General features: G+C 31.6%; 4 protein-coding genes across 6 annotated transcripts; 3 read left to right on the top strand and 1 right to left on the bottom strand.

Moving 5' to 3' along the window:
* Positions 1–91: 91 nt before the first annotated feature.
* On the bottom strand, positions 92–2,464 carry LOC122722551 (protein TolB homolog). Of its 2 annotated transcripts, XM_043953678.1 has the most exons (4): positions 1,765–2,464; positions 1,508–1,697; positions 1,150–1,354; positions 92–1,043 (listed from the first exon to the last, which is right to left on the bottom strand). In XM_043953678.1, the coding sequence occupies exons 2-4, from the start codon at positions 1,694–1,696 to the stop codon at positions 583–585; spliced, it is 855 nt and encodes a 284-aa protein (XP_043809613.1). In that variant the 5' UTR covers position 1,697; positions 1,765–2,464; the 3' UTR covers positions 92–582. The 2 variants fall into 2 exon arrangements, with proteins under 2 accessions (XP_043809613.1, XP_043809614.1); XM_043953679.1 differs by having other exon boundaries at positions 1,508–2,464.
* A 1,047-nt stretch (positions 2,465–3,511) lies between these two features.
* On the top strand, positions 3,512–5,008 carry LOC110606179. Its single transcript, XM_043953084.1, has one exon. The coding sequence runs from the start codon at positions 3,512–3,514 to the stop codon at positions 5,006–5,008; it is 1,497 nt and encodes a 498-aa protein (XP_043809019.1).
* A 4,099-nt stretch (positions 5,009–9,107) lies between these two features.
* Positions 9,108–11,228, top strand: LOC110607156 (uncharacterized protein sll0103). The gene is given in 4 exon segments (XM_043953617.1): positions 9,108–9,218; positions 9,342–9,752; positions 9,942–10,422; positions 10,515–11,228. Coding segments are annotated over 4 exon segments (1,542 nt in total). The 5' UTR covers positions 9,108–9,172; the 3' UTR covers positions 11,119–11,228.
* A 523-nt stretch (positions 11,229–11,751) lies between these two features.
* On the top strand, positions 11,752–15,735 carry LOC110605793 (probable glucuronoxylan glucuronosyltransferase F8H). Of its 2 annotated transcripts, XM_043953517.1 has the most exons (8): positions 11,752–12,274; positions 12,376–12,522; positions 12,608–12,672; positions 13,339–13,408; positions 14,099–14,317; positions 14,782–14,925; positions 15,014–15,149; positions 15,230–15,735. In XM_043953517.1, exons 1-8 carry the CDS (start codon positions 11,903–11,905, stop codon positions 15,457–15,459), a joined length of 1,383 nt encoding a protein of 460 aa, XP_043809452.1. In that variant the 5' UTR covers positions 11,752–11,902; the 3' UTR covers positions 15,460–15,735. The 2 variants fall into 2 exon arrangements, with proteins under 2 accessions (XP_043809452.1, XP_043809453.1); XM_043953518.1 differs by lacking the exon at positions 14,782–14,925.
* Positions 15,736–25,135: the final 9,400 nt, after the last annotated feature.

Raw genomic sequence — 25,135 nt, 5'->3', positions numbered from 1 at the left:
GACTTTTAATGAATGCATATCTTTGGCAATAAAAAAAGGATAGATTTTGAGATATAGTTAGAAATCAACAATGGATTTGCATCGCCGGTATTAGTGATGACATTCTAAAGCTATTGCTAAAAGTTACCAACAAAGGTATCAATGTCCAATTATTAGAATAGTAATTAGAGTATGATAGAATCAACCCATAATGGAAATATTCGAGAGCAATTCATAAACTTTATTTAAATACAACAAATCATGTATAAAACAAGTATGTAGTTTTGTAAATGTAGGTCGACAATTATTAGAATAGTAATAAAAACATATACTATATGAAAACAATACATAGGACATAAAAGCAATCAACAACATCTTTTTGGGATGCAAAGATGACCAGTCATATGCCAGCTTTCACCTCCATCAGGATATGCATAAGGGCATAAAGGGGTGTAGCGATCCCTTAAAAGCAAGTTCCATGTAATATTCGGATCCGCAGTTGCAAACATAGTCCAACTAGGAGTGGAATTCTCATATTTGCTATGGGTGATGCGATTGAACTTCTTCACATCCTTGTTTTTATTTATATTATTTGGATCTATATCAACAGTGAAGATATCTCCATATGGTCTCACAGAATGCAAGAAAAGAGGTAAAGAAATTGGATCGACAGAATACTATGCAATCATTTGCAGTTACTGCAATGCTCTTTCCATCCGGACTAAAGAATGGATGATTTACATGCTCTGCAAGATCATCTCCACTTCTTATCACTCTTATCACAACTGATGGATCATTCGCCTTCACTAGAAAGACTGCAAAGTATCCTGGGTCAAGTCCGTTATCGGTTTCTGGTGCATCTTTAGGCTTATCACGGGTTGATGAGAACACTATCCAATCATTTGTTGGAGACCATTGACAATGTGTATCAGTCCAAGGCCCATTTGTTAGCCTGGTTATTTTGCCATTCCCATATTCTCCCACTTCTGCATCCTCTATTATGTATAGATTCTTGTATTTCTTATTTCCTCCATCTCTTGTAGATCGAAAAACTAACTTCTTCCCTATTGCAATTTTCAACCCATGCATAAAATAGTAAGAAACTATATATAATAAATGGGCTTTTAGCAAACAAAAGCATAAGAAACGATGAGAAAGCTAGTTAGTTACCGTCTGGACTAGTAGAAGGGAAGGCATTGTTGAATCCATTGGTGAGCTTTCGACGCTGTCGTGCACCGCTAGACACATTAGGAATGGCACAAATATCCAATATTTCGCCAGCATTGAAAGAAGGTCCCACGCATACATACAATATATCTTTTTGTGGATCTTGATTCCATACAGGTGAGAAGATGTGGTGATCATGGCCTTTTGTCTAACACAAATAGAATTCATATCAGCTTTATTTCCATACAGGTGACAAGGAATTATAAGTCTGGTTAATAATAAAATATATTAGCTAAAATTATAATGTGACGTAATTAAATTGTAGGGAAGAAATTTCCCTCATATATATATATATATATACCTCGTAGACTATGCGCAATCCTTGTTTATCAGCTACCCACACAGCTTTGAACTCATTATCAACGAATGCAAGCTTGGAGCCATCCTTGGAAAATGTTGGAAATACACCCGACACTCTAAAGAGTCCTACATCTCGTTGCGGAGACTGGAGACTGGAGCTTGTGAAAATTTCTTTCGATATCGTCTCCATGCTGCGCAATTAACAATCTTAATAATTTCTCAAACTCAGAGGGAACTCATTTGTTTGTTAGTAAATACCTTGAGAGCTTCGCTTTTGCAACGATGGTAACCTATGCGCTTCCCACCATCTACCACGAAGGGGTTGAAATGATCGGCCTTTGGTCTCGTTATTTGAGTGATTTTTACAGGTTGTTTGGATGAAGCTAAATCAAAAATCTCAATATGTCGATACTGTGCTTCTACACGAATGTCAGTGAAGCTTGATTTCTGACGGATAGTTGCCACCGCCACTTTGCTGTCGTTGATGGCTGCCAGAGTTATTGCATCAATTCCATCAGCAATTTTTCAAATCATGCAAAAATGGAGAAATATTTTAAAAAACACGCAGGATTCGAAAATATTTTCGGATTCTGTGTGTCAACGGACCCTGTTCGACAGGCTGACTGCCGATGGAATTTGCTGAACAAGGGGTGTCGAAGGGGTGTCGAACTCTCCTTTGCTGAACTTGTTCGGCACTTTCAAGCCACGGGAGCAGTGCAATCTGCTCCCGTGGCCGCCAAGAACGGTTCCCGTGGCCGCCAGCCTGGCGTAAAGAATTGTTCGCCACTTTAAGTGGCGAACAATTCTGCTGCGTGGCATGTTCACCATCTAAGATGGCGAACATGCACAAAAAACAAGCCTCGTCAGAGATTCCTGACGAGGCGTGATGCACAGAAAACAAGCCTCGTCAGAGATTCCTAATGAGGCGTGACCAGGAAAAGTGTTCGCCAGCATGTGATATTATAGGAATTTGTTCGGCAGCATTCTTATGAAAATAAAATTTATAAAATAAATATATATTTAAAAAATTATAAAAATTAATAAAATTTTATACTAAATTAAAATATATTTATTGATATTAATTAAAATATATTAATATTAAATTTATTTTTTATATTTAAAATTATATATTTTTTAACCATTAATAAATTAATAACTCATTTTGAATTTTATTATAAAATTAATATTTAATAATATTATTATTATAATAATTAAATTTAAATTATCTAATAAATTTATATATTTTAAAATTAAAATATTTTATAAATTTAAATAGTGTACGAAAAATTTATTTATTATTAAAATATTATATATATTTTTTTATTTTTAAAAAATTAAAATTTATTATAACGTTAAAAATATAATATTATATTTTTTGAAAATATTTAATATATTTTATTTTTTATTTTTTATTATAAAATTATTTTAATAAAGTAATTATATTTTTTTTATTTTAAATAATTATTTTATTTTGAAATTATTTTAATAGCATCAGCTCATGTGGCCCTGCATGCATGTTGGTGGCTCTATACAGTCTGTGAGTCTAGTTCGACAGTGTTGGTGTCGAACTAGAACCCACTCCCGCCTATAAATTATCCCACCAATCACCCCAATCCCACCAATCATCCCCCAACCGCCTATCATTCCTACTAATCACTATATCTCTCTATTCATCACTCACATTTTTTGTCTCTCTATAAATTATCCCACCAATCACCCCCAATCAACAATCACTCCTACTAATCACTCATACTAATCACTTTATCCCTCTATACATCACTTCCATTTCCAATTTCTCTATAAATTACCCCATCCATTACTTCATAAATTACTCAAAATTTACATTGTATCTCACAAAAATTTTATTTCTACTCTTATCAATTCGAATACAAAAGAATAAACGCATGTAAGTTTTAAATATTTTATATTCTAAATTTTTATTTTTTTTTATGTATATAGTAAATGGTGGTAAAATTATTTATTATTTATTATTTTTTGCAGAGAAATGGCAGTTTCTGCATATGCTAATATTCATTGGGATGGTAATGTTATAAATAGTTGTAATGGTTACGATTATGATGGAGATTTTTCAAAAATTATTCAATTGGGTAAACGAATAAGTTTTAATCAATTGGTTGGTAAAATTGCTCGTGCAATTGGATTATTCGAAAATAATGAATTTATAGAGACGATTAGTTTTAGAAAGTCTACAGTTGTGGATGGATCCTTACAATTTGAATGTATGGAGATATGGGGTGAAGATGATGTGTCTAATATGTTTAATTACTTGTATCAAATTGGTGGTATACCTGGTATAGAAATATATGTTAAGATACTTCGTTGTGTTGATACTACAAATGAGGATGCTGATATTGGTCCATCTGGAACTGCCGTTGAATCAAATGATGAACCATGTGAAGAGCATAATGTAGTTGATGATTATGGTTTATGTGATAGTCTTGCAGGGCCGTCATTTAATTTATCTAATACAGTAGAGAATGAGGACAAGGACGAGTACGAGGACGAGGACGAGGATGAGGATGAGGACGACGATGATTCATGGATGTCTACTGAGGATGATGATGATGATAATGGACAGGAGGATATTGGGAGTGAGTCTCGATATTACAAGGGACTGCCATATGCAGAAATAGACTTCGATTTGTTGAGGGTGGATCCTTATGATAAGCCAGAAAGTCGTTACTTTTGGGATCCTTCTAAAGAGTTTTCAGTTGGGATGATATTTTCTTCGAGAGATGCAGTGGCTGCTGCTGCAAAAGAATATCATCTAAGACATCACCATCAATTCTGTTATCATGAAACAAGGGAGAAGACGTATTCTATAAAGTGCAAAGACAAAGACAGTGGATGTGCATGGAGGCTTCGAGCATCCAAGAAAGAAGGGGAGGATGTATGGAAAATTACGAGATACAATGGACCGCACACGTGTACAAATCCTCAGGTAACAAAAAACCATAGCCAATTGGATGAGAATTTCATTTGTTCATTCATATTTGCATTAATTGAACAACAGCCTGATATAAAAATTGTTGCCCTACAAGCTGAAGTGCGGGATAAATTTGGGTACGAGCCGTCTTATCAGAAAACATGGAAAGCTAAGCAGAAGGCAATTGCACGGCTTTATGGGGGTTGGGATGAATCATACAGTCGTTTGCGTAGATTCATGACTGCTCTTCATCATTTTAACCCAGAAACAGTATACATGATCGAAGATAATCCACATTGGATAAATGAGCGATTAAATCCGATGTGTTGTGTGTTTGACCGTATGTTCTGGGCTTTTAAGCAATCGATTGAGGGATTTAAACATTGCCGACCTGTTATCTCAATCGATGTGACATTCTTGTACGGAAAATATACCGGGTGTATACTGTGTGCAACCGCACTTAATGGAAATAATCAACTATTTCCATTAGCTTTTGCCATTGTTGATAAGGAGGACGGTGACAATTGGTTATTAACCCTACATCCTGAAGGGTAATGGTCATTTCCCCGTCGGGAAACATAAACGTATGGGTCTCTGGTCGCCACCGCTCCACCAGGGCACTAATTAGATGCCAATCCAATGCAAAAAATCCTAACCGTATTACCCCATAAAATCCAGTTCGTCGCAGGTAAGGTATTATTCGATCCGGAATGTCGTCCAGATGTAAAATTGTTCCCATCCTTCTGCAAGCAATTGCCCCAACTTCCATACTTCCTTGTCATATAGCCTCAGACCGATGATCGGCTTGTGCATATAGCAAGGATGGATCGTTTGGACCCGGTAAAATATAATTACGGCGGTCACGGCGATTGCGTCTTTCCTCCATACCTAATTATGTAAAATTATATACAATATTCAAACACCAATTATTCACTAAATAACACTACTTCATTTAACAATACAATAATATATATATTTAAAAAATATTATATCAAAAAATCAAAAAATAATTACTACTAATTCAAAAGTATTCTATCCAAATATCACAATAACTACTATATCCAATAAATATTTTATAAAATTAAATTATTTTATTTTTACAAAATTATTATATTTTATTATCATTTTAATTATAATTACATTTACAATATCACACCACAATAAAATGTTATACAGATACACATTCACAAACTTTATTATATTCATAATCACTAACAATATTTAAATATCATTTATTCACTAAATAACGAAACATAATTTATCACTACAATAATATATATATTATATAAAAAAATCACAATAAATACTACTAATTCAAAAATATTCTATCCAAAAATCACAATAAATATTATATCACATCAAATATTTCATCCTAAAATAACAACAAATATTTTATCCAAAACTCACAACAAATATTCTATCATAAACTCACAACAAATTTAACACTATTAATCAAAACAATTAAATTAATATTTAATTAATTAATTAATTTAATAATTTTATTAAACATTTTAATTCAATATTTAAAAAACTGTTAAATTTTATTACATTTTTTATATTTAATTAAAAAATTAAATTTCATTACATATTACAAATTATTTAAAAAAACTTAAACATAAAATAAAATTACTACTAATCAATTTATATACTATTATAATATACAAATTAAAATAAATAATAATATCAAAAAAATTAAAAACGAAATACACGGATGAAATAATTTAAGAATTTAAATTATTATATTCTTTAAAAATTAATTTTAATACAAATAAATGTAACGGATTAATTTTAAAAAATTCATTTCATTAGAATACAAAAAAAAATAATTTTAGAATAATACAAAAGTTTATTATTTTTTAATTATATTTCTTTTCAAAATATTAAATTTTATATGATATTGCAAATATTTACAAAAACTTCAATATAAAATATAATTAATTCTCATTAATTTATATATTGTTATAATATTTGAATTTAAAATATTATATTCTTTTAAAAAAAATTTAAACTATCATTTAAAAAATTTCTTCACACATTACTTTACAAATATTTAAAGATATACATTATTTTTATTTAACTTTATTGCAATCTTTAATATATTTTACAGATAAATTATCATAAAAATATAATTAAATAATTTTTTTAATTAAATCATTGATGGACGGTTAACATTTTTTTAAATAATTAATTATTTATTCCCTTAAATTAAAATACTAATTATTTAATTTATAAAAAATTTAAACTTCATTTAATAATATTTTTAAATTTATAAAAATTACATAAAAAATTATATTAACAATACTATTTATTCTGAAATATCTTATATTTTTTAATTTTAAATTTGATATATCTTAATATTTTCTATTTCAAAAAAAAATATATCTTAATATTTTAATTTATTATTTCATTTTCATATATAAAGTAAATAATATATATATATATTAAAATTAAAAAAAAAATTAGAAAAACCTGATGAACGGTGTGTTGAAGAAGATGTGATGATCTATGCCAAAGCGAAGAGCCGGAGGAGGAGAAGCCGAAGATGGAGAAGTGAAGAGCCGGAGGAGGAGAAGTGAAGTGCCGGAGAAGGAGAAGTGAACCGCCGGAGAAGGAGAATCAGTGCTGAAAAGGAAGAATGAAAGCTCAAAAGAAAGAGAGGGTGGGAGAGGAAGAATAAAAGTCAACGTCTCCCCTGTGCATGCAGGCCCGCGTGGCTTTGCACAGAAAAGTGTTCGCCACTTATAATGGCGAACACTTTTTTCAGTCAACGCTCGTCAGAGATTCCTGACGTGGTTTAGTTTTCTGTGCATGTTCGCCACCCAAGGTGACGAACATGCCACGCAGCACAATTGTTCGCCACTTTAAGTGGCGAACAATTTTTTCCGCCAACCTGGCAGCCACGGGAGCAGTGTTGCGCTGCTCCCGTGGCCCAGATGCCGAACAAGCTTACCAAGGCAGAGTTCGACACCCATGGTGTCGAACTCTCCCTTGTTCGACATCATGGGTGTCGAACAAGAGTGTTCGGCAGTCATGGGTGTCGAACTCTCCCTTGTTCGACACCATGGGTGTCGAACAAGAGTGTTCGGCAGTCATGGGTGTCGAACTCTCCCTTGTTCGACACCATGGGTGTCGAACAAGAGTGTTCGGCAGTATGACTGAAGATTTTAACTTTGTCAGTGAAGCGAAGAGCTATGTGAAGCGTCTCGAGGTTCCTGTCTCGTTCGGAGATGAAAATCAAGCCCGAGAGACGACCTGAATCAATATCTGCTTCTTTGGCTTCGGAAGCCAATTTTGGGCGCTTGATGATTGTCTTGAGAGCTTCTGGTGGAATGACTTGGCAATTGTGATTGATGGACAATCCATCAGTCTTGTGGAGCTCATCACGCCTCGACGCCGGTGGAACGGGGCACGAGAATATGTCCAGCGGCACCGGTGGTTTATAGGTTGCGAAGAAGGCAATGCTACCTCTCTTCTCTGCCATGGCTACCTCTCTCTTCTCTGCAACGGTGGTTTTCTTGTTTTCAGTGTTAAGTGTACGAGTCCATGCATACTCAAAGCTTCTTATTTATACTTTTGAGTCAGTGCATACTCAAAGATCCAAATATGAAAACCATTTAGCATCATTGTGTAGCAAAAATCATTTAAAATAATCAAACAAAAAATCAGAAAATTTATTTTATATTTTTTTTCTCAATAATCCCTTTTTAGAAAAAGATACTAATACTTAATTAACTTGAGAAATTTGAAAATTAAGAATTAAATATTAAAATGTAACTTTCAAAGCTAAATTTTGGAATTCAACATGCTGCGTGGCACCATGTTAGGTGCTTAGTCGGTAAGCCACAAAAACAAAGAAGATTATTAAAGAGCGACGTGTCGTTTAGTGGCTAAAAATGATATTGAAAGCTAAAATCTCATGTTTCCATCTTTTACCTTTTCGATTTCCGAAGGGGCAATGGCGATGTGTTCGAATCGTTTTGATTTTCCACAAGAACTCAAAGCTAAAATCCCAAGTTACGATATTACGATTACATGTAAGTTTATGAATTGATGATTTGGTATTATATTCGTATAGAAAATTGAATACATTATTGAGATTTATGATAGATTTTGTATGAAAGCATAGTAAAACCTACCATATAGATATGATATTATTTTAATTTTTAATAGATTAAATATATAAATTAATTTGTATATTTGAAACTATTGGACAAATGTTAGATTAACGCGTGGAAGTAATACAATTGAGATACAAAATACGGTATAAGAAATACAACAAAGGCAGTTGGAAATTATTTAATAAATTATTCAATAATAGAGATGATGCTTAACCTGGTGGAAAGTGCATCCTGTAGTCTTGAAAGGTGTAAGGTTCGATTCCGCCAACCCCTATTTAAAAAAAAAAAAAGAATTATCTACTAAATTAATGGAATTACTAATATATATACCATATTTTTTTAAGTGAACTTCATCACATCGCTTTTTAAATAATAATTTATTTATTAAATTACTAATTAATAAAATTTATTAATTTAAGAATAATATAGTAATATAAATTATTGAATTTTTAATAAAAAATATATTATAAAAAAAATAATAAATCAAGTATTTCGTTCATCATTGTGTATAAATGGAGTATTTGCAAGCCAGCAGGTATGCATAAGGCACCAGAAAATATTTAGCAAATCTCTGTCGTAGCGTGCATCAGTTTTGAGCAAAATGACCTTCAACGATGATGAGCAGATTGTTATCCCTGAAGTCTCAGGTTTATGCCTCTTTTCTCCTTTACTGATACAACAATATTATACATTTTAATGGCGATTTCGCTCATTTTAAGTACATTTTGTTAAACGGGCTTTTGTGTTGGGATGGATATGACATGTTTCAGGGTCAAAACCAGTAGCAATCATACCAGGAAGAGTTCAGGTGGTAAGCATAAACAACAACATGGTACCATTCGAAGAAACCAAACTCAGGGTGATGTTGGAGATCACAGGCGGAGATTCCAGCAACGATAGACCTGGATTGGACCTCGTAGCCATATTAGATGTCAGCGGAAGTATGGCCGGAGAAAAGCTAGCAAAAGCCAAAACTGCCATGCTCTTTGTAATCAAGAAACTTAGCTTTATTGATCGTTTGTCTATTGTCACTTTCTCTGGAGATGCCAAAAGGTTGTCCCCGTTGAGCCAGTTAACTGAAAATTCTCAAAAGGATTTTGAAAATCTGATCAATGGTTTAAAAGCTGACGGTAATACCAACATCACTGCTGGACTTTAAACTGGGAGCATTTTTTCAAATCATGCAAAAATAGAGAAATATTTTCAAAAACATGTTCGGATCCTGTGTGTCAACGGAGCGTGTTCGCCGGTCATACTGCGAACACACTTGTTCGACACCCATAGTGTCGAAAAAGGGAGAGTTCTTCGACACCATTGCTGAGCTTATTCGCCTGGGTGGCGAACATGCTCAAATACACATTACCCATGGTGTAGACTCAGCGGCGGGCGTTCGGTTGGCATCATGCTTATGTCTGACGGTGAGCAAAACGCCGGTGGTGATGCTGCCCAGGTTCCGGTCGGCAATGTGCCTGTACACACATTTGGTTTTGGCATAAATCACGAACCGAGGGTACTCAAAGCTATTGCAGATAATAGCATTGAAGGAACGTTCTCAGAAGTTCAAAACGTCGACCAACTGAGCGTATCTTTCTCACAGTGCTTGGCCGGACTTCTCACTCGAGTTGTTGAGGATCTAAAGCTGACAGTCAAGCCATTTAAAGGCGAATCAACCATAGAGCAAGTAATCGCCGGAACCTATCCAAAATCCAAGAACGATGCCACTGGCTCTGTAACTGTTATGTTTGGTGGTCTTTATGCAATAGAGGTGCGCAAGGTCTTGGTGGACCTTCTTCTTCCATCTGTTACTCAAGAGCGAGGTGTTGATGTTCTTGAAATTACTTACTCATATAGGTACCAAACCAATGATTTTTATACTGAATTACGTATAATCTCTTATCAGTTCGATGGATGTCAATGAATATTATGTATGAATCCATGTGTAGCTTTCAAGGAACACCGTTTGGGTCCATTCCTGGGATTCTTACTGTACGCCGCACCGGGAAATTCACAGATCAGCAAGAGAGACCAGAGGTGATAGCTGAGGAGACTCGTCTCCGAATTGCAAGTATGATAAGAGAAGCAAGAGTCTTGGCTGACAGCAAAAATCTTGATAAAGCTCGAGACAAGCTCATTGAAGCTCAGAACTTGTTGGAGGATGTGGATGATGAATCTAACCCGTTTGTTGAGATGTTGAGGTCTGAGATACAACAGCTTTTGAAATTGATGAAATCGCAAGAAATATATGAAAAGAAAGGGCGTCCTTTTGCACTCTCCTCTGAAACTTCCCATGAACGCCAACGTTTTGCTGCAAGAGGTGATGTTGAAAGTCTAAGGCTGTTTGCGACTCCTCGGATGGACAAATATCTTCAGCAAGCTCAGTCTTTTGATGAGGATCCCAGCAAGCCATTGCCCTCGGTGGATGAGGATGTGAAGGAAGAAATCGCCGCCAATCCTCTTGCTCCTATTGCCGGTGCTCTTAGCTTCTACATTAAGACGGCAATTCAGGCTCTCCAGGCCATTGAAAAAATACTCAACAGAGGCCTTTGATTACTTAATTAATTATGAACTCTCCCTGGGTTTCAGTTTGTGTAAACTCGTCAGCTTTCAAATAATTAATCTTCGAGTGCCAATAAAAAGATGAAAAATGATTAGTTTCATCAAAACTACTTTATTTTGGTTCCATATGTTTAATTCGATGTTACTAATTTTTTTTTATTTTGTTATTTAAATCATATAAATATAATTAAATAATAATATAAGAGATAATCGAATCACTTCTTATGTGTGGAATTGAATAATCTAACTTTGTTATCCAACAAACAAATCTAAATAAGTGCGAAAGCCTCACTTGTTTAGAATTATAGTTCTTTCATTTATTTTTATTAATTTAAAAGTAAATTAAAAAATTACAAAGATTATTAATAAAGGACAAAAGATATTAATAAACGAGTATCTGAAAATATTATTATTTAATTATGAAATTAAGAAAATATATATATAATTAAAATATACAATACTATCAAAATTTTGAATTTAATTAATATATTTTAAAAATAATTAAACTAAATTATTAATTTTTTTAAATGATAATTTTACGGTAATGATTTTTGGTTGGCCGTTCTTCTAGCTTCTATTCTTCTTCTTTTTTTTCTTCTTTTTTCTTATATATATATATAAAGAAAAAAAGAAAGCAAGTAAGCAACAATGATGAGCCTGCATCTCCGGTGACATTATCATAAGTTTCCGCCGAGCAATCCCCCGAGCCCCGACCTTGTCCATTGCAGTTGAGTAGTCTACTGACGAAAGCCAATCTTCGCTCCAAAATTAACTCATGGGAAGCTTAAACAACAACAGACCTAGAACCTTCCCAGCTCACCACCAAGCCCCACTTTGCACCCGCATCCACCAAATCGGCGCCATCCTCATAGTCGCCGCCACCTTCTTCTTCACTCGCCTATTCGACCAATCATTTCCCACCTGCAGTCCCTCCTCCAACCCCCACTTCACATCCAAATCACAGAGCCTCGTCCATGTAACCGATGACGGATCTCTCTCCTGGCCTCAGCGAGGCTACGGGACCTACCTTTCCCTGAAGATATACGTCTACGAAGAGCACGAGATTGACGGATTGAAGGAGCTCCTTCGCGGCAGAGAAGGAAAAATCTCCGCTGATGCTTGCGTTAAGGGGCAGTGGGGCACTCAGGTACTTCTCCTGCGGATTGTTGTACCATGGGAATTGGCTTGGATTGATGCATATAATTTGAATTAGCAGCTACTAAAGCTAAATGGTACATTGCATTTTAGGTTAAAATACACAGGCTTCTTCTAAGATCAAGATTCAGAACGAGAAAGAAAGAGGAAGCTGATTTCTTCTTCGTGCCGGCTTATGTTAAATGTGTTCGAATGATGGGAGGTCTTAATGATAAAGAGATTAACCAGACTTATGTCAAAGTAAAACTTTACATGCCACTTCTTTTTCATTAATATTTAACATTTTGGTTGTTTTTTTTTCCTCGCTAAATGTTGTTAATTTTAGGTTTTAAGTCAAATGCCCTATTTTAGACGATCTGGAGGCCGTGACCATGTATTTGTCTTCCCCAGGTATGGAGTAATCATCTTTAATATTGGAACTTCTAAACGGCTGCTTGAATTGAGATTATGAAGTATAAATGCTTCAGAAACATGCAGTATAAATTTAAATCTTTCACCTATATTTATTTGGAGATAAATGACTTGGCTAAGATTCAATTTCTTGAGGTATGAAATGATTCTTGATCGGAAAAGTTATTATTTGGTGTTGTTTTATAACATGGTTGAATGAAAACACATGTTGTGGTTGGCTTCTTTTGTCACTCATGATAACTATCCTTTTTCTATTATTTTCTTTGGATTTACATTTTCTTTTTCGAGTTTTATTTAGTAAAATGAGAAAGATTTTGATCACAGAAAATATTTTAAGTTCAAGTTTTTAGTGATTCTCCAGCAGCACAACTGCATTTGCTTTAGATTTTCCTTCTAAAAATAAGCCTAAGCAAAAGAAGGGAAGAAGACGAAGAACAGGGAGTGAACTTTTGTTAGATGGTGACAGGGAGTTAGATGGTTTCCTAGTTATTTTTCATTCTCATGTTTGAATGAGAATGCACAACAAATTGATAACTAATGAACTTTTTGCAGCCGAGTTTTTTCTCCTGCATATGATTTTACACAAGCTTTGCTATTTTTTTCTTTCTACTTGATGCATATGTGCCTTCTTTTGCTTTATTGCAGTGGTGCAGGAGCTCACTTGTTTAGATCATGGGCGACATACATAAATCGTTCCATAATTCTTACTCCTGAGGTATCATTCATAATTCTGAAGATACTAAAACTAAGTGGAAACGTTTTCTTTTCCATGTTTTCCTGGTTGGGTTTGCCAAGAGGCTTTGGTGGGAGTTTAGGAGGTTGGGAAATTTACAGTAGTTATCATTATCAGGAATCAATTAGATTCTAACATCAGAAGTCTTAGTGTGGATTCAATTTGGGGCCTTGGATTCATTGTTAAAACTAGTGTCAATGCATTTAATTCTCTTGGTGAGATGAAAATCACATTATATTTGTTTTTCGATTCAATTAGAAAATAATGCTCTATAGTTTTTTCATTATTGGCTCGGGCATTAATGTGTTCAAACTTTTCTTATATAGTACTTAGTTCACTTTCAAATGGTAAAACAACGTGTAACATCCTATTGTTTACAGTTCTTTTGGCAGTTCTATGATCCTCTTTGTTCCTTCTAGGGGTCTTCACCTCTCTCTGTCTCTCTCTTTCTTGCTTATGCATGGCAAATTTATTGTCTTTATGTTGCATTTTTGCGTTGTTCCACTTGTTCCTTTGACGTTGCACTTGTGAATCTTAGAAGGATGTTCATTAATCTTGCTACTAGTTTTCATGGATACTTCAATTGAGTATCATTTGTCTAGTCTCCTAGTATTTTATTTCCAAGATAATTGTTCGATTTGAAAAAAAATTGCTGCTTGTGTGTTAGTGTAGGGGGATCGGACTGATAAGAAAGATACAAGTGCTTATAATACATGGAAAGATATCATCATTCCTGGCAATGTTGAAGATGGGATGACCAAAAGAGGAACTACTGCAGTTCAACCTCTGCCATTGTCCAAGAGGAAGTACTTAGCAAATTATTTAGGTCGTGCTCAAGGAAAAATTGGCCGTCTTAAATTAATAGATCTTGCGAAGCAATATCCAGATAAGGTTTGTTCTTCTATGAGTGACTTGTGATTTTTGGAATAATTACCTCCATGTGCAGAAATGTTGGTTGAAGTAGTTAAAGTGTTAATATCGACTTAAATTGAAGTGCACATTCTTTGTTATGTATAAGCTTTCGTTTTCATGCCTTATTTCCCCATTTGGAAATGGACTATAATGCATGCATGTTGAACATGTTTAAATTCATCTAACTAACCAGAATTGAAGTGAAGTCAAATTATGACTTTGTTTGTATATGGATAGTGATGCTTTCTTTGATTTGAATTCTTTTTGAAGAACATATTTCTGCTGAAACAAATGTTATATGAAATCTATCCTTTGATATTTATTCTTGCTGCGCTAAGGGCAATTAATGTTATAGCCATGCAAAAATGCAGTTTTTCATGCAATGGCAATGACATTTATTAAGTGATATAAATAATACATTTGATCCATTACATTATGAGCAGTTAGAATCTCCAGAATTGAAGTTTAGTGGCCCTGACAAGCTTGGAAGGTTGGAATATTTTCAACATCTGAGGAATGCCAAATTCTGCCTTGCTCCACGTGGAGAGTCTTCCTGGACACTTCGCTTTTACGAGTCCTTTTTTGTGGTCTTTTTCTCTCTTTTTTTCTTTCTACCACACACTAAACACTAATACAAGTGACCAGTTGAAATGATGTTATAGTTTTTGTAAACAGGAGTGTGTCCCTGTTATATTATCTGATCAAGCAGAGTTACCTTTTCAAAATGTAATCGACTACACCTATTTTTCAATCAAATGGCCATCTACTCAAATAGGTCATGAACTTTTGGACTACCTAGAATCAATACCAGGTTAAGCTCAACAAACTTGTGTTTGTGTCATCAGCATTCTGAATTGGATCAGGCAATTGAACTTTGGTTTTGTGTTTCAGATGAAGATGTAGAAAGGATGATAGCCAGAGGGAGAAATATTAGGTGTTTATGGGTATATGCCCCAGAATCTGAGCTTTGTTCTGCGATGCAAGGAATAATGTGGGAACTGCAAAGAAAGGTGAGGCAATTACACCAATCAGCTGAGACGTTCTGGTTGCACAATCGAACTATTGTGAACCGAAACTTGGTTGGATTCTCTAGTTGGAAACCACCCATGCCTTTGCCATGATTTTTCTTGGAATTAGTTGGCTTATGTATATCTGGTTAGTGAACATCTTCAATTATTTTATTTTGGCTATAATTGATGCTAGTCTATTGTCACTAATTCAGAATTTGTAGAACAAGTTCCTCAATTTTTTTGTAGAATTTAATTTGTATGTCATGTACAGGCATCCAGTTTGGGTACAATAGATAGAAATTGTTACTGATCACACTGGTGATTGTATTTTTGCCAAATTACACGTTACAAATTCATTCCATTGAGTCGTCTCTTTGGACTTTATTATGTATTTGGCTCATCACTCTTTCATCTTGTACTTCTGTCAGATTTATCATTTGCTCGCTCAATTCTGCTCAGTTACAGTGGAGATATCTGACCATGTTTGGATTTAGAAAACTGTTCTGTTTTTCTTTTCTACTTCTAGTCTCTATGCATTTTGCATTTTTTTGGTTAATTCGGTTTTATAGATTTAGTTCGTTTGGGAAATAAATTGACCAGTGTCTCACCTCCAGACAGATGACTGCCGGAATCTCCACCTGCAATCTTATCTGTTTAACATCTTCCTTGACTTGTCCTCCTATGTGCATATTTAAAGTAGGTGAAGCAGGATTTGGTTTGGATCGAAATAATAGATTTAAACTGAACCGAATTAATTTAATACATAAACATGCAACCGAACTGATCCGATCAATTGCACACCTTTAAAGCAAAGCACACCAAACTGCGTCATTTGATTTCATTGACATTCTTAGTGAAATCATAAGCATACCTGCAGCCCAACAAGATCGACCACACGGCCTGATGCTTACATGTGTCAACTAATGCATTCATCATAAACTGATTAAGCTTTATCTCTTTATCATGTACCAGTAGCCAGTTGGTGAATATTTTTACAAACATCCAATAGACCCAGCTGAACGCTAGCCAGATAAAATACTTAACAGTTCTGAATTCATCAGATTCAAAGCCTTCGGCTCACATCTTTCTGAATGCTTCCAGGGTTTCCTCACGGAACCCATTTTGTGCATAGTTTGTGAGTATTTTATCTGCTTAAGTATATATTACATAAATTAGGACGAGATCTTTTCTCAAATGTATAGGGAGAGATCCCAATTTCTTGATATAATAACCAAGTGTTTGTAAATTAAAGCAATTGAGATCGATTACCTACCTTCAAATGACAAGAACACAAGCTTATTATGCTAAATTTTTGCTATTCTTCAGTCACTGTCATTTTGGTTTATTTTCCTTTTCCTCTTATGGTAGTCAATTCAATGAAGCCTCTCTTTGTTCGTTCCACTTGCTTTTCTAAATTCTGTCATTCTCAATGGCTATGATATACAGCCCTAACGATGTCCAAACCACTAGACGAAAGGGACCAAAAAGCCATTCTTCATATACCTAAGCTCCGAGAATTTATTAGCTCATCGGTGGGCAACATCTTTATGGTTCGTACTCTCTGCAATGTAAATGATACTTAAGAGTTAGAAGGAAACATCTTCCACATCTTCTTTTCCCTTAGTTTTGGAATGCATTTCTTACCAAATAAATAAATAAATTTTATTTTCAATTCATAAAAAAAAAATTCTTTTGTTTAGAATAAATTTTAAAATAATAGAATTCAATTGAATTTATTTATTTTAAATAAATTAATAATAAATTCAAATTGATTTATTTTGTTTATTATGCTTAGTATTTTTAACTAAACATAAATAAATATTTATTGTATAAATAGCAATCATTTTTATCACATTGAAAATATTTTTTAGCACCATTATTAATATTTTCACAATATTTAAAATCTACCCTTTACATAATTTTTTACCATTAAAAATATAAAATAAGATGAACACTATTTTTTAAAAAATTAACAAAATAACATAATAAATTTGAATATCTAATTAAGAAAACGCAAACAAATTTGAAGGTAAAATAAATAAAAATTAAAGGATAAAAAGAAAGAAAAAAATAAAATTCTCCAGAATTAATTAAATAATTTTGATATAAATAATTTTAAGTGAAATTATCCATCATAAAATCTTGATAATTTTGACAAAATTTATATTTTCACAAAAATTTAAAACAATCCAATTCTTACATTTCTAGCTTTGCCAGATACAAAATTCAAGAAAGAAAGTATTCAACTATTTGAATTATCTTCAAACTTATCATTTGAAACAAGAGTTTTAGGTTAATATCTAGAAAAATTAATAAATATAAATATCCAATGGTTAAATAAAAAATTAAATAATTTGTAAAGAAAATAATTTGGAATTTAAAAAAAAAAAAGGAATATGATTGTATAAAAATAATTGAATTCTTTCCCTGTAAACAATTTATTCCTCACCTGTTGCTGTATTGAGCATCAAATCTCATATTCTCATCATGGTTCAAATTCATACTTGTAAAGATCTGCTTTTAATGTGTATACATTTGGGCTCTGATCGAGTTAAGTTCATTCCATTATAATGAAAGAGAGGTTGAATCAACACATAGTTGAAAGGGATAGAGCATAAGGAAACAGAGTTTCAATAATATCAAATCAAAAAGATGGCCTTTCATTTCTGTTCAGGATTAATAGAATGCAGGAAAATGGGTTAGGTGAAATTTTCAAAAAACAAATGCTGAGCTGCCAGGTCTTCATTTCAACTACCATTAAACAGAGGTACAAACTTTTCCAAACTGGATTCCCAAATTGCTTATCTTAGTAATTTGGTTCTGTTTTGACCCGAAAATGTTAAAATCAATCAAGAATGGGAAATGGACCACAGTTGATTGATAAGATTCTCAAATAATCGACGCGTAAAGTCTAATAATTGCTCATCCACATGGGTCTTAGATCAAGACACGTGGGTACCCGAATGAGAACCTAAAAATTTTCTTTTTTCTGTGCAACGGACAGAATGTTTTATTAAGTTTCTCCATATTTAAAAAATTTATTAATTAGTTTTTCTTTTATAAAATTAATTTTTTTAATTTTTTTATCAAATAAATTTTTACTAATGTTTAAAATTATTTAGTTGATTTAATTTTAATTATTTATTTTATTTTATTCCTTTCATTTTCTATTTTTCTAATTTAAAAAATTTATTTTATTTTAAAATTTTAACTCCAATATGTAATTTTTTTTAAAAGAATTATTCATTCAGTACGTAATTTAATTTTATATATTATTTTTATTATTAAAAAATAATTATTTCACTTAATTAGTTTCTAATCTATTTATATAATTAAAACTATTTGTTAAACTATCTAATTTTAAAGAAATAAATTTTAAATTTTATAAATAAAAGTGTTTTATAATTAATTTTTTTAGTACTGAATAAATTTTATAGATCATTTAAATTTAAAATATAATTTAATTTTAAAAATATAAATTTAATGGATAATAGATTAGATAATTTAAATTTAAAAATACTTAAATGTAAATCAAGTATTATTTTTTATAAATAATAAATTAAATTATTTAAACTTAAAAAAATAAAATGAAAATAGTATTTCTCTAATTAATAGATTAAATAATTTAATTTAAGAAATAAAATTTATAGTAAATATTATATTAAATTATTATGTTACTTTAATAGTATTATTTTTTTATGTATAATATATATAGTAGAAAAAAAATTTTTATAATAAATACTACTAAAAATCGATTTTATAATAGAATAAAAGATAAATTATTAATTGGTTTATTATTGAATTATATTGAAAAAATACATATTTATAAACATTAAAAATGTAATTGTTATTAATATATTTTAATTGATAAAAAAATTAAATAAATTATAATATTTTATTTTTTAAAAATTTTTTAAATATATATTTATTTTATCTATTTTATTTTTATTTATTATTTATTAAAATTGAATCTAAATAATTTTTTTTTGAATTCGTATTGATATGACATGCATATAATCTAGTTTGATCATACAATTTAGTGCCTTCAATAATTTAAATATACATGTGGCCTACTTTATACAGTGTACACATGGCAAAATCTCATGGCGAGTGTATTTTATATTTTTTTTTTTTTTTGAAGAAATCCAAATACTTGTTGGTAATGCAACGAGAAAAAACAAACTTATAGTGGATGCTTGTCAATTTTTCAGGTCTTCATGGTTCTACATAGAAATATTTACGAGTCCTTTGGCTTTTTGGAACTCTGCTTTTAAGTCACCTTTTCCTGAGGTCAACAAAAATACACAATGAAAAGCTGCATGCGATGCGAGTGGTCAATTTGTCAAAGAATAATGAGAAAGATTCTGTGACGGTGAGATATTGCCAGAATGGGAAATGCAAATTGACAGGTGTCTCAAATTTGGTTGCTGAAGCTTTTACTAAAGTGGAGGCGTGTGTAATCGTAGTCCCAAGTTCACTGCACATTTAAAACACCAGTTCCTATCCAGCCCCTCAGCGACTCATAACTTGGGACAATTGTGAAGGTCCCTTACTTTTTTAAGAAAGGTTAAAACGCTCATAAAAAAGTTAGTTTCTTGAATGAATTCTATAGCTTAATGTATGATTCAGAATTAACATCATACCAACCTGCCTCTCTTTCGGTGGCAAAGAGAGGTGGAACTAGAAAAAAAGGAAAGTGAAAAAAGAAACTTCAAATCTTTGCGGGTAAAGGTCGGCAGCTTTATCATCCCATTATTATTTTTAATATAAATCTCTTGCCAAACACAGTATAGTTGCACCAACTGCAACAGTTGCATATATTCCTCACAACAAGACAATGATTTAGTTCCTTTTTTCTCTTTTCTTGTGAGATCAACTGAATGAACCACTGACTTATATTTACCCAACCATCTTAAAATCAAACTAGGCAGGTTGACTCTGGTCTTGATATAAAGAACATTGCACTCATACATAAAAGATTTTATGAGTATCATACCTAATCAAAATTAAAAATTAATATTATAAATAATTTTTTATATAATAAATCTTAATATATTTACTGAAAAACCTCATAATATTATAAATAATTTTAACCAAGTAAAAAATAGTTATTTACGGAAAAGAATCATTAATCCATTTCATATTAACTAACAAAATTAACCACCTTTCCCTTTTTTTTTTCTTAAATTGATTCCCATTCTCTTAACCAAAATTCATCTTGAATTAACTTTTTCTTTATGAAAATTGTTTCTAAGGGGATATTTAAATAAATTCAACAACTTTAAGATTTTATTAAGTTTTTTTTTCTAAAATTCTGAATTTAAACATTAAACGGTTAAGCGAAGGATAAAAACTATTAAGTCTTTGTATTTCATTAAAATTAATTAATAATTTTTTATTTTTAAAATTCAATGAAAAGTTCTTTTTTTTAAAAATAATCATTATCTTTATTATCGTTGTTGAAGAAAATATTGATCAATTTGTTTTAATGTTTGATATTTATATTGTTAGAATATTTATAATTTACTTTCATTTATTTATAGAAAATAATTTGTATTTAAAAATATTTTTTATTATTTTTATTATTTAATTTTAATTAAAAAATAAAATTTATTATCAAATTTACATAGAAAGGTATTAATAAAGAATTCAAACTGTAGAAAATGGCTTTCTCTCTTAAAAAAGATTTTCTCTCTTGAAAAAAAAAAAGTCATTTATTTTAAATATTTTGAATGTTTCAAATGTCAAAAAATATAAAAATATATATTTCAAAAAAATATTTTCTATGAAATAAATAGAGACAACTATTTATATTTTTAGTTATTGTAATTTCAAAATATTAAAATTATTTTGTCCCTTTTATGAATGTTAAACTAAGTTAATAGACAATTTATTTGATAAAAATAAAGAAATTAGAGAATTTTACTTTATAAAATATAAGGATTTTTAATTAAATTGCTAAAAAAAAAGACTATACGGTTAATTAAAAAAATACTCTATAGTAATTCACCCTTAAGCACTTGAGTTGGATCATTTTATGCTTTGAAAATTTTTCCTGAATATAGACTTTTTGCCGAATATGAAATTTGAATTTCTTCTAAACTGGCATTCATAGGGCAAGAAGACAAACACTTTCAATGCCAAAACTCTTGCTGGGTCTTAATCTCACCAACCCAATTATGAAAATGGTAAAAGAATAAACAAAAAAAATTCATCTATCTAGATGAACCATTTATTAAATTATATACAAAAATAAATTATTAAATTCTAAATATATAGGTTAAACATTAACATTATACTTTTAAATTCATTTAGAAAACAGAATTATTTGTCAGAGCAGACCTAAAAAAATGAAAATGTTTATATGACTTTATACTCAACGAGTGATAGGATGACTGATTTAATACTCGATGAAGCGAGATCAAGCGGAGTGTCTAGACATAGACACTTAGATAGCGGTTTGATTTAATGGATTGACCATTAATTCATAATTGATTCCGTTAGATTTCTCCGTATTTAGTATTGAGAAAGGGGACATGTTTGAATGTGAGGAAGGAGATGCCCTAGTGAAAACCTTTCAACACTCAAATTAGACTAATAATTATTTGAGATTTATTAATATAGAGAAAATAAAAGGAAGTAAATAATAAAGCTTTTTGCAGCAATATTCAGAGGGTCTCTATTTAAAGAGTTCTTGTGTGAGCATATGAGAGAGATTAGGTTCTTGGGTCTTAGTTTATGGAAGAGTGAGTGTCTCACTTTCAGAGAGCTTTGGAGAGTGAACCTTTTTAGCTGAGGTTGAGTCCAGAGAATTTATATCCAGATTTCTTGCCTAACGTCCTATCAGATGGGATGGTGGTACGTTGTAGCAATATGTCAGGTGGGCTGACAATCGACTAATCAATGCGGAGCCGTTTCACCCATACACTTTGGTGCATCAAGTGGCTGAGCAGCTCTTTAAAATGCACATTTAAGGCCTCAGAGAGAATTAGTGGGACCGACCATCGCATAGGAGATCGGTGTCTTATTCTGATTCTATCATATTTGTGCTCGGTTTATCCGACCAATATAAAGGTAGGCTCTTTTTGGTTATTGAGATCGGTTATTAATGTGTTCAAATGCCTCATTTGTTATACGAATCTTAAAGTGATCGGACTGATCATTTTAAATATTAAGTGAAATTTAAAAAATTAGAGTTCTAATCTTCATATTTTGTTGGTTAGGCTTTTTCATTGAGATCAAATCGAATGATCTGATTTACGGAACATTTTCGTATCCCGTATACACATGTTAAGATCCAACAAACTCTATTTTTCATGTATTATAACACTCTTTTGTCTCAAATGAGATAAAAATTTAATTCTCATAATTATGGTCAATATTTTATTTTTAATAAACCGATCAAGTCTCAACAATTTTAATGGACAATGCATAATAAAAATAAATAAATAAATAAAACTGAAGTCGGCCAAAATATCATCCTAGAGACAGATTCTCTTATGCTCTACGAAGCCCTGTCATCGAAGACTAAAGAAGCCGTGGGAAATTCGAGCTTCTGTCAGTGGCACTCAATCCTGGATTCCTAGCTTTCTATCTGTAATTCCTTCTCAGTTGCTAGAAGGACGGCCAACAAAGTTAGCTGATTATGTTGCTGCCAATATTTTTAAGGGTCTGTTGGATTGTAATTGGTTGAGATCTATTCCTGAAAGGCCCTCGAATTTCTTGTTGCTGGATGTCCTTGAAGCCGTTTATGCAGTTTTCTTGCAGGTGGAAAAAAAAAAGTTTGGCCAAAAACTAAAGAATCAAAAAAGAAGGAAAACGTCAATTTACTTCAAATTATTTATTTATTTAATTTATGAAGTAGGGCATTAGGATAATGGATAATCTATGTAGCTTTGGAGGATTCATTCAACTGCTTCAAACACTCAACGTGCAATAATACATATCAACCAAATGTCACATTAGTTACACATTATTTTCAAATTAAAAACAAAAATAAAAACTTGTTCACTCTTCTATTATTCCCCATTTCTACCTAAATATTAGATTTTTATCTACCCAATTCTTATCGTAAATTAATATTATTTTAAATACGATATTAATTATATATGTTAAATTTTAAGAATTCGCTAGTTAACGTGTAGAAGACTAATGTGCGGTAATTCTATTTTTAATCTTTTAAGAAAAAAAAATAAATTAGTGAGTTTTTTTTAAGTATAGAATTTAATGAGTAATTTTCTCTAAAAGAAATGAAGACAGTCCATGAGCGATGAGAGACAGAAAGCAGTGTATAGCCTACCAGTAGCTTTGGTGAGTGTTTTGATGTAATGGGTTGGTCGAATTAGAACTCCTCGACGTTCACATTGATGGTTGGCTTTGGCCACAAGTATATTCATGATTTTATATTTGCGTGTCAGAAACCTCATTGGTCGAATATTGGACGACATGGCATCGCACGTACACTTCAAATCTGCTGTCCTCAAATTTTTGTCGTGCCCAAGTTTCAAGAATACCTGCGTTTCATCCTAAAAACGGTTTTCCTCACATTGAAGTATTGTTAGTAACGTTCAACCTTGAAAAATATATATTATAATGAGTAAATTAATTTAATTTAAAAATATATAATATAAATAAAAATTATGTTACGGAAGGAAGAAGTATATTTTTATAAATTAAAAAAATAATTAAATGAGAGAGGAACATTTGAATACTAAATCACTACCATAATTTTAGTCATAGATACCAAATGAAAATAATTGATTAACCAAGTGAGTCAAAATTGAAATTATTAATCTTCTTTGTTTTTTTGTTTTTTTAAAATTGTCCATGTATCCTTTGTATTTCTTGCACTCCACATGTTATCATTACACACATAATAAGAACAATGCCACCAACGATTAACGTTAAATATCCATTGAAATAATTAGTGAGAAATGATCATTGTACTTTTGATTTTGAATATGTAATATGCTTATCCTGACCGTGGGATTTTCTCTATCCAGAGAAAAATATTGACTCAAAACCCATCAAATCTCCTTTTAACAGATCAATTTAACATCTTAAATCCCTATTTGGACACATGAAACAGGTCGAGTTTAACGTAAGCCCAGATCAAATGAAAGATAATTCAGCCCGGTGATATGACGTGAGATAGAGCAGCTGGACCAGTCACTTTACAGCCATGCTCGCGTGCGCACCAAATGAATTAAATGACTGTCTGGCGTAGAGAGGGACTCTGACACACCTATACATATGAATTTAAATGACAGAGACAGATGACACTATAATGGAGAGGCAGTTAAACGTTACTAGCAGATAAAAGGGAAATGAATTAAGAGAAAGAAATGTCTTTCTCTCTGATTAAATTTACACTCGTACTCTAAATCTTGCTTTTTGAATTTTAAAACATTAATTTATATTTAAAATTTATATTAATTAATTTTATTTAATTAATTAATTTTTATTTCAATTCGATTCATATCGTTTCATTTTCTTATAAATCAAGCACAGTTCAAATTAATAAATATTTGTGAATTGTAATTATACCATTAACACTTGAAATCAATCGAGTTACCAGTGACGTAATGAATAATGATTGAATGAAATTTGCTTATAATGCTCACATGCAATGAGTGTGATTAAAGAAAAAGGGTTCAGCTAATTTCATAATTAAGACTTTTTGGTTAAGAAATAATTAGGAAAAAAATAATTTTATAGTTAAAGAATTTGTGGTTGAGAAATGTTCAAGCAGACTCGCTCTATCACATTATAATAAATTAAATTTATA

Source organism: Manihot esculenta, chromosome 18 (assembly GCF_001659605.2).
Source record: "Manihot esculenta cultivar AM560-2 chromosome 18, M.esculenta_v8, whole genome shotgun sequence".
Lineage (NCBI taxonomy): Eukaryota > Viridiplantae > Streptophyta > Magnoliopsida > Malpighiales > Euphorbiaceae > Manihot > Manihot esculenta.
This window is presented reverse-complemented; position numbering and strand designations above follow the sequence as displayed.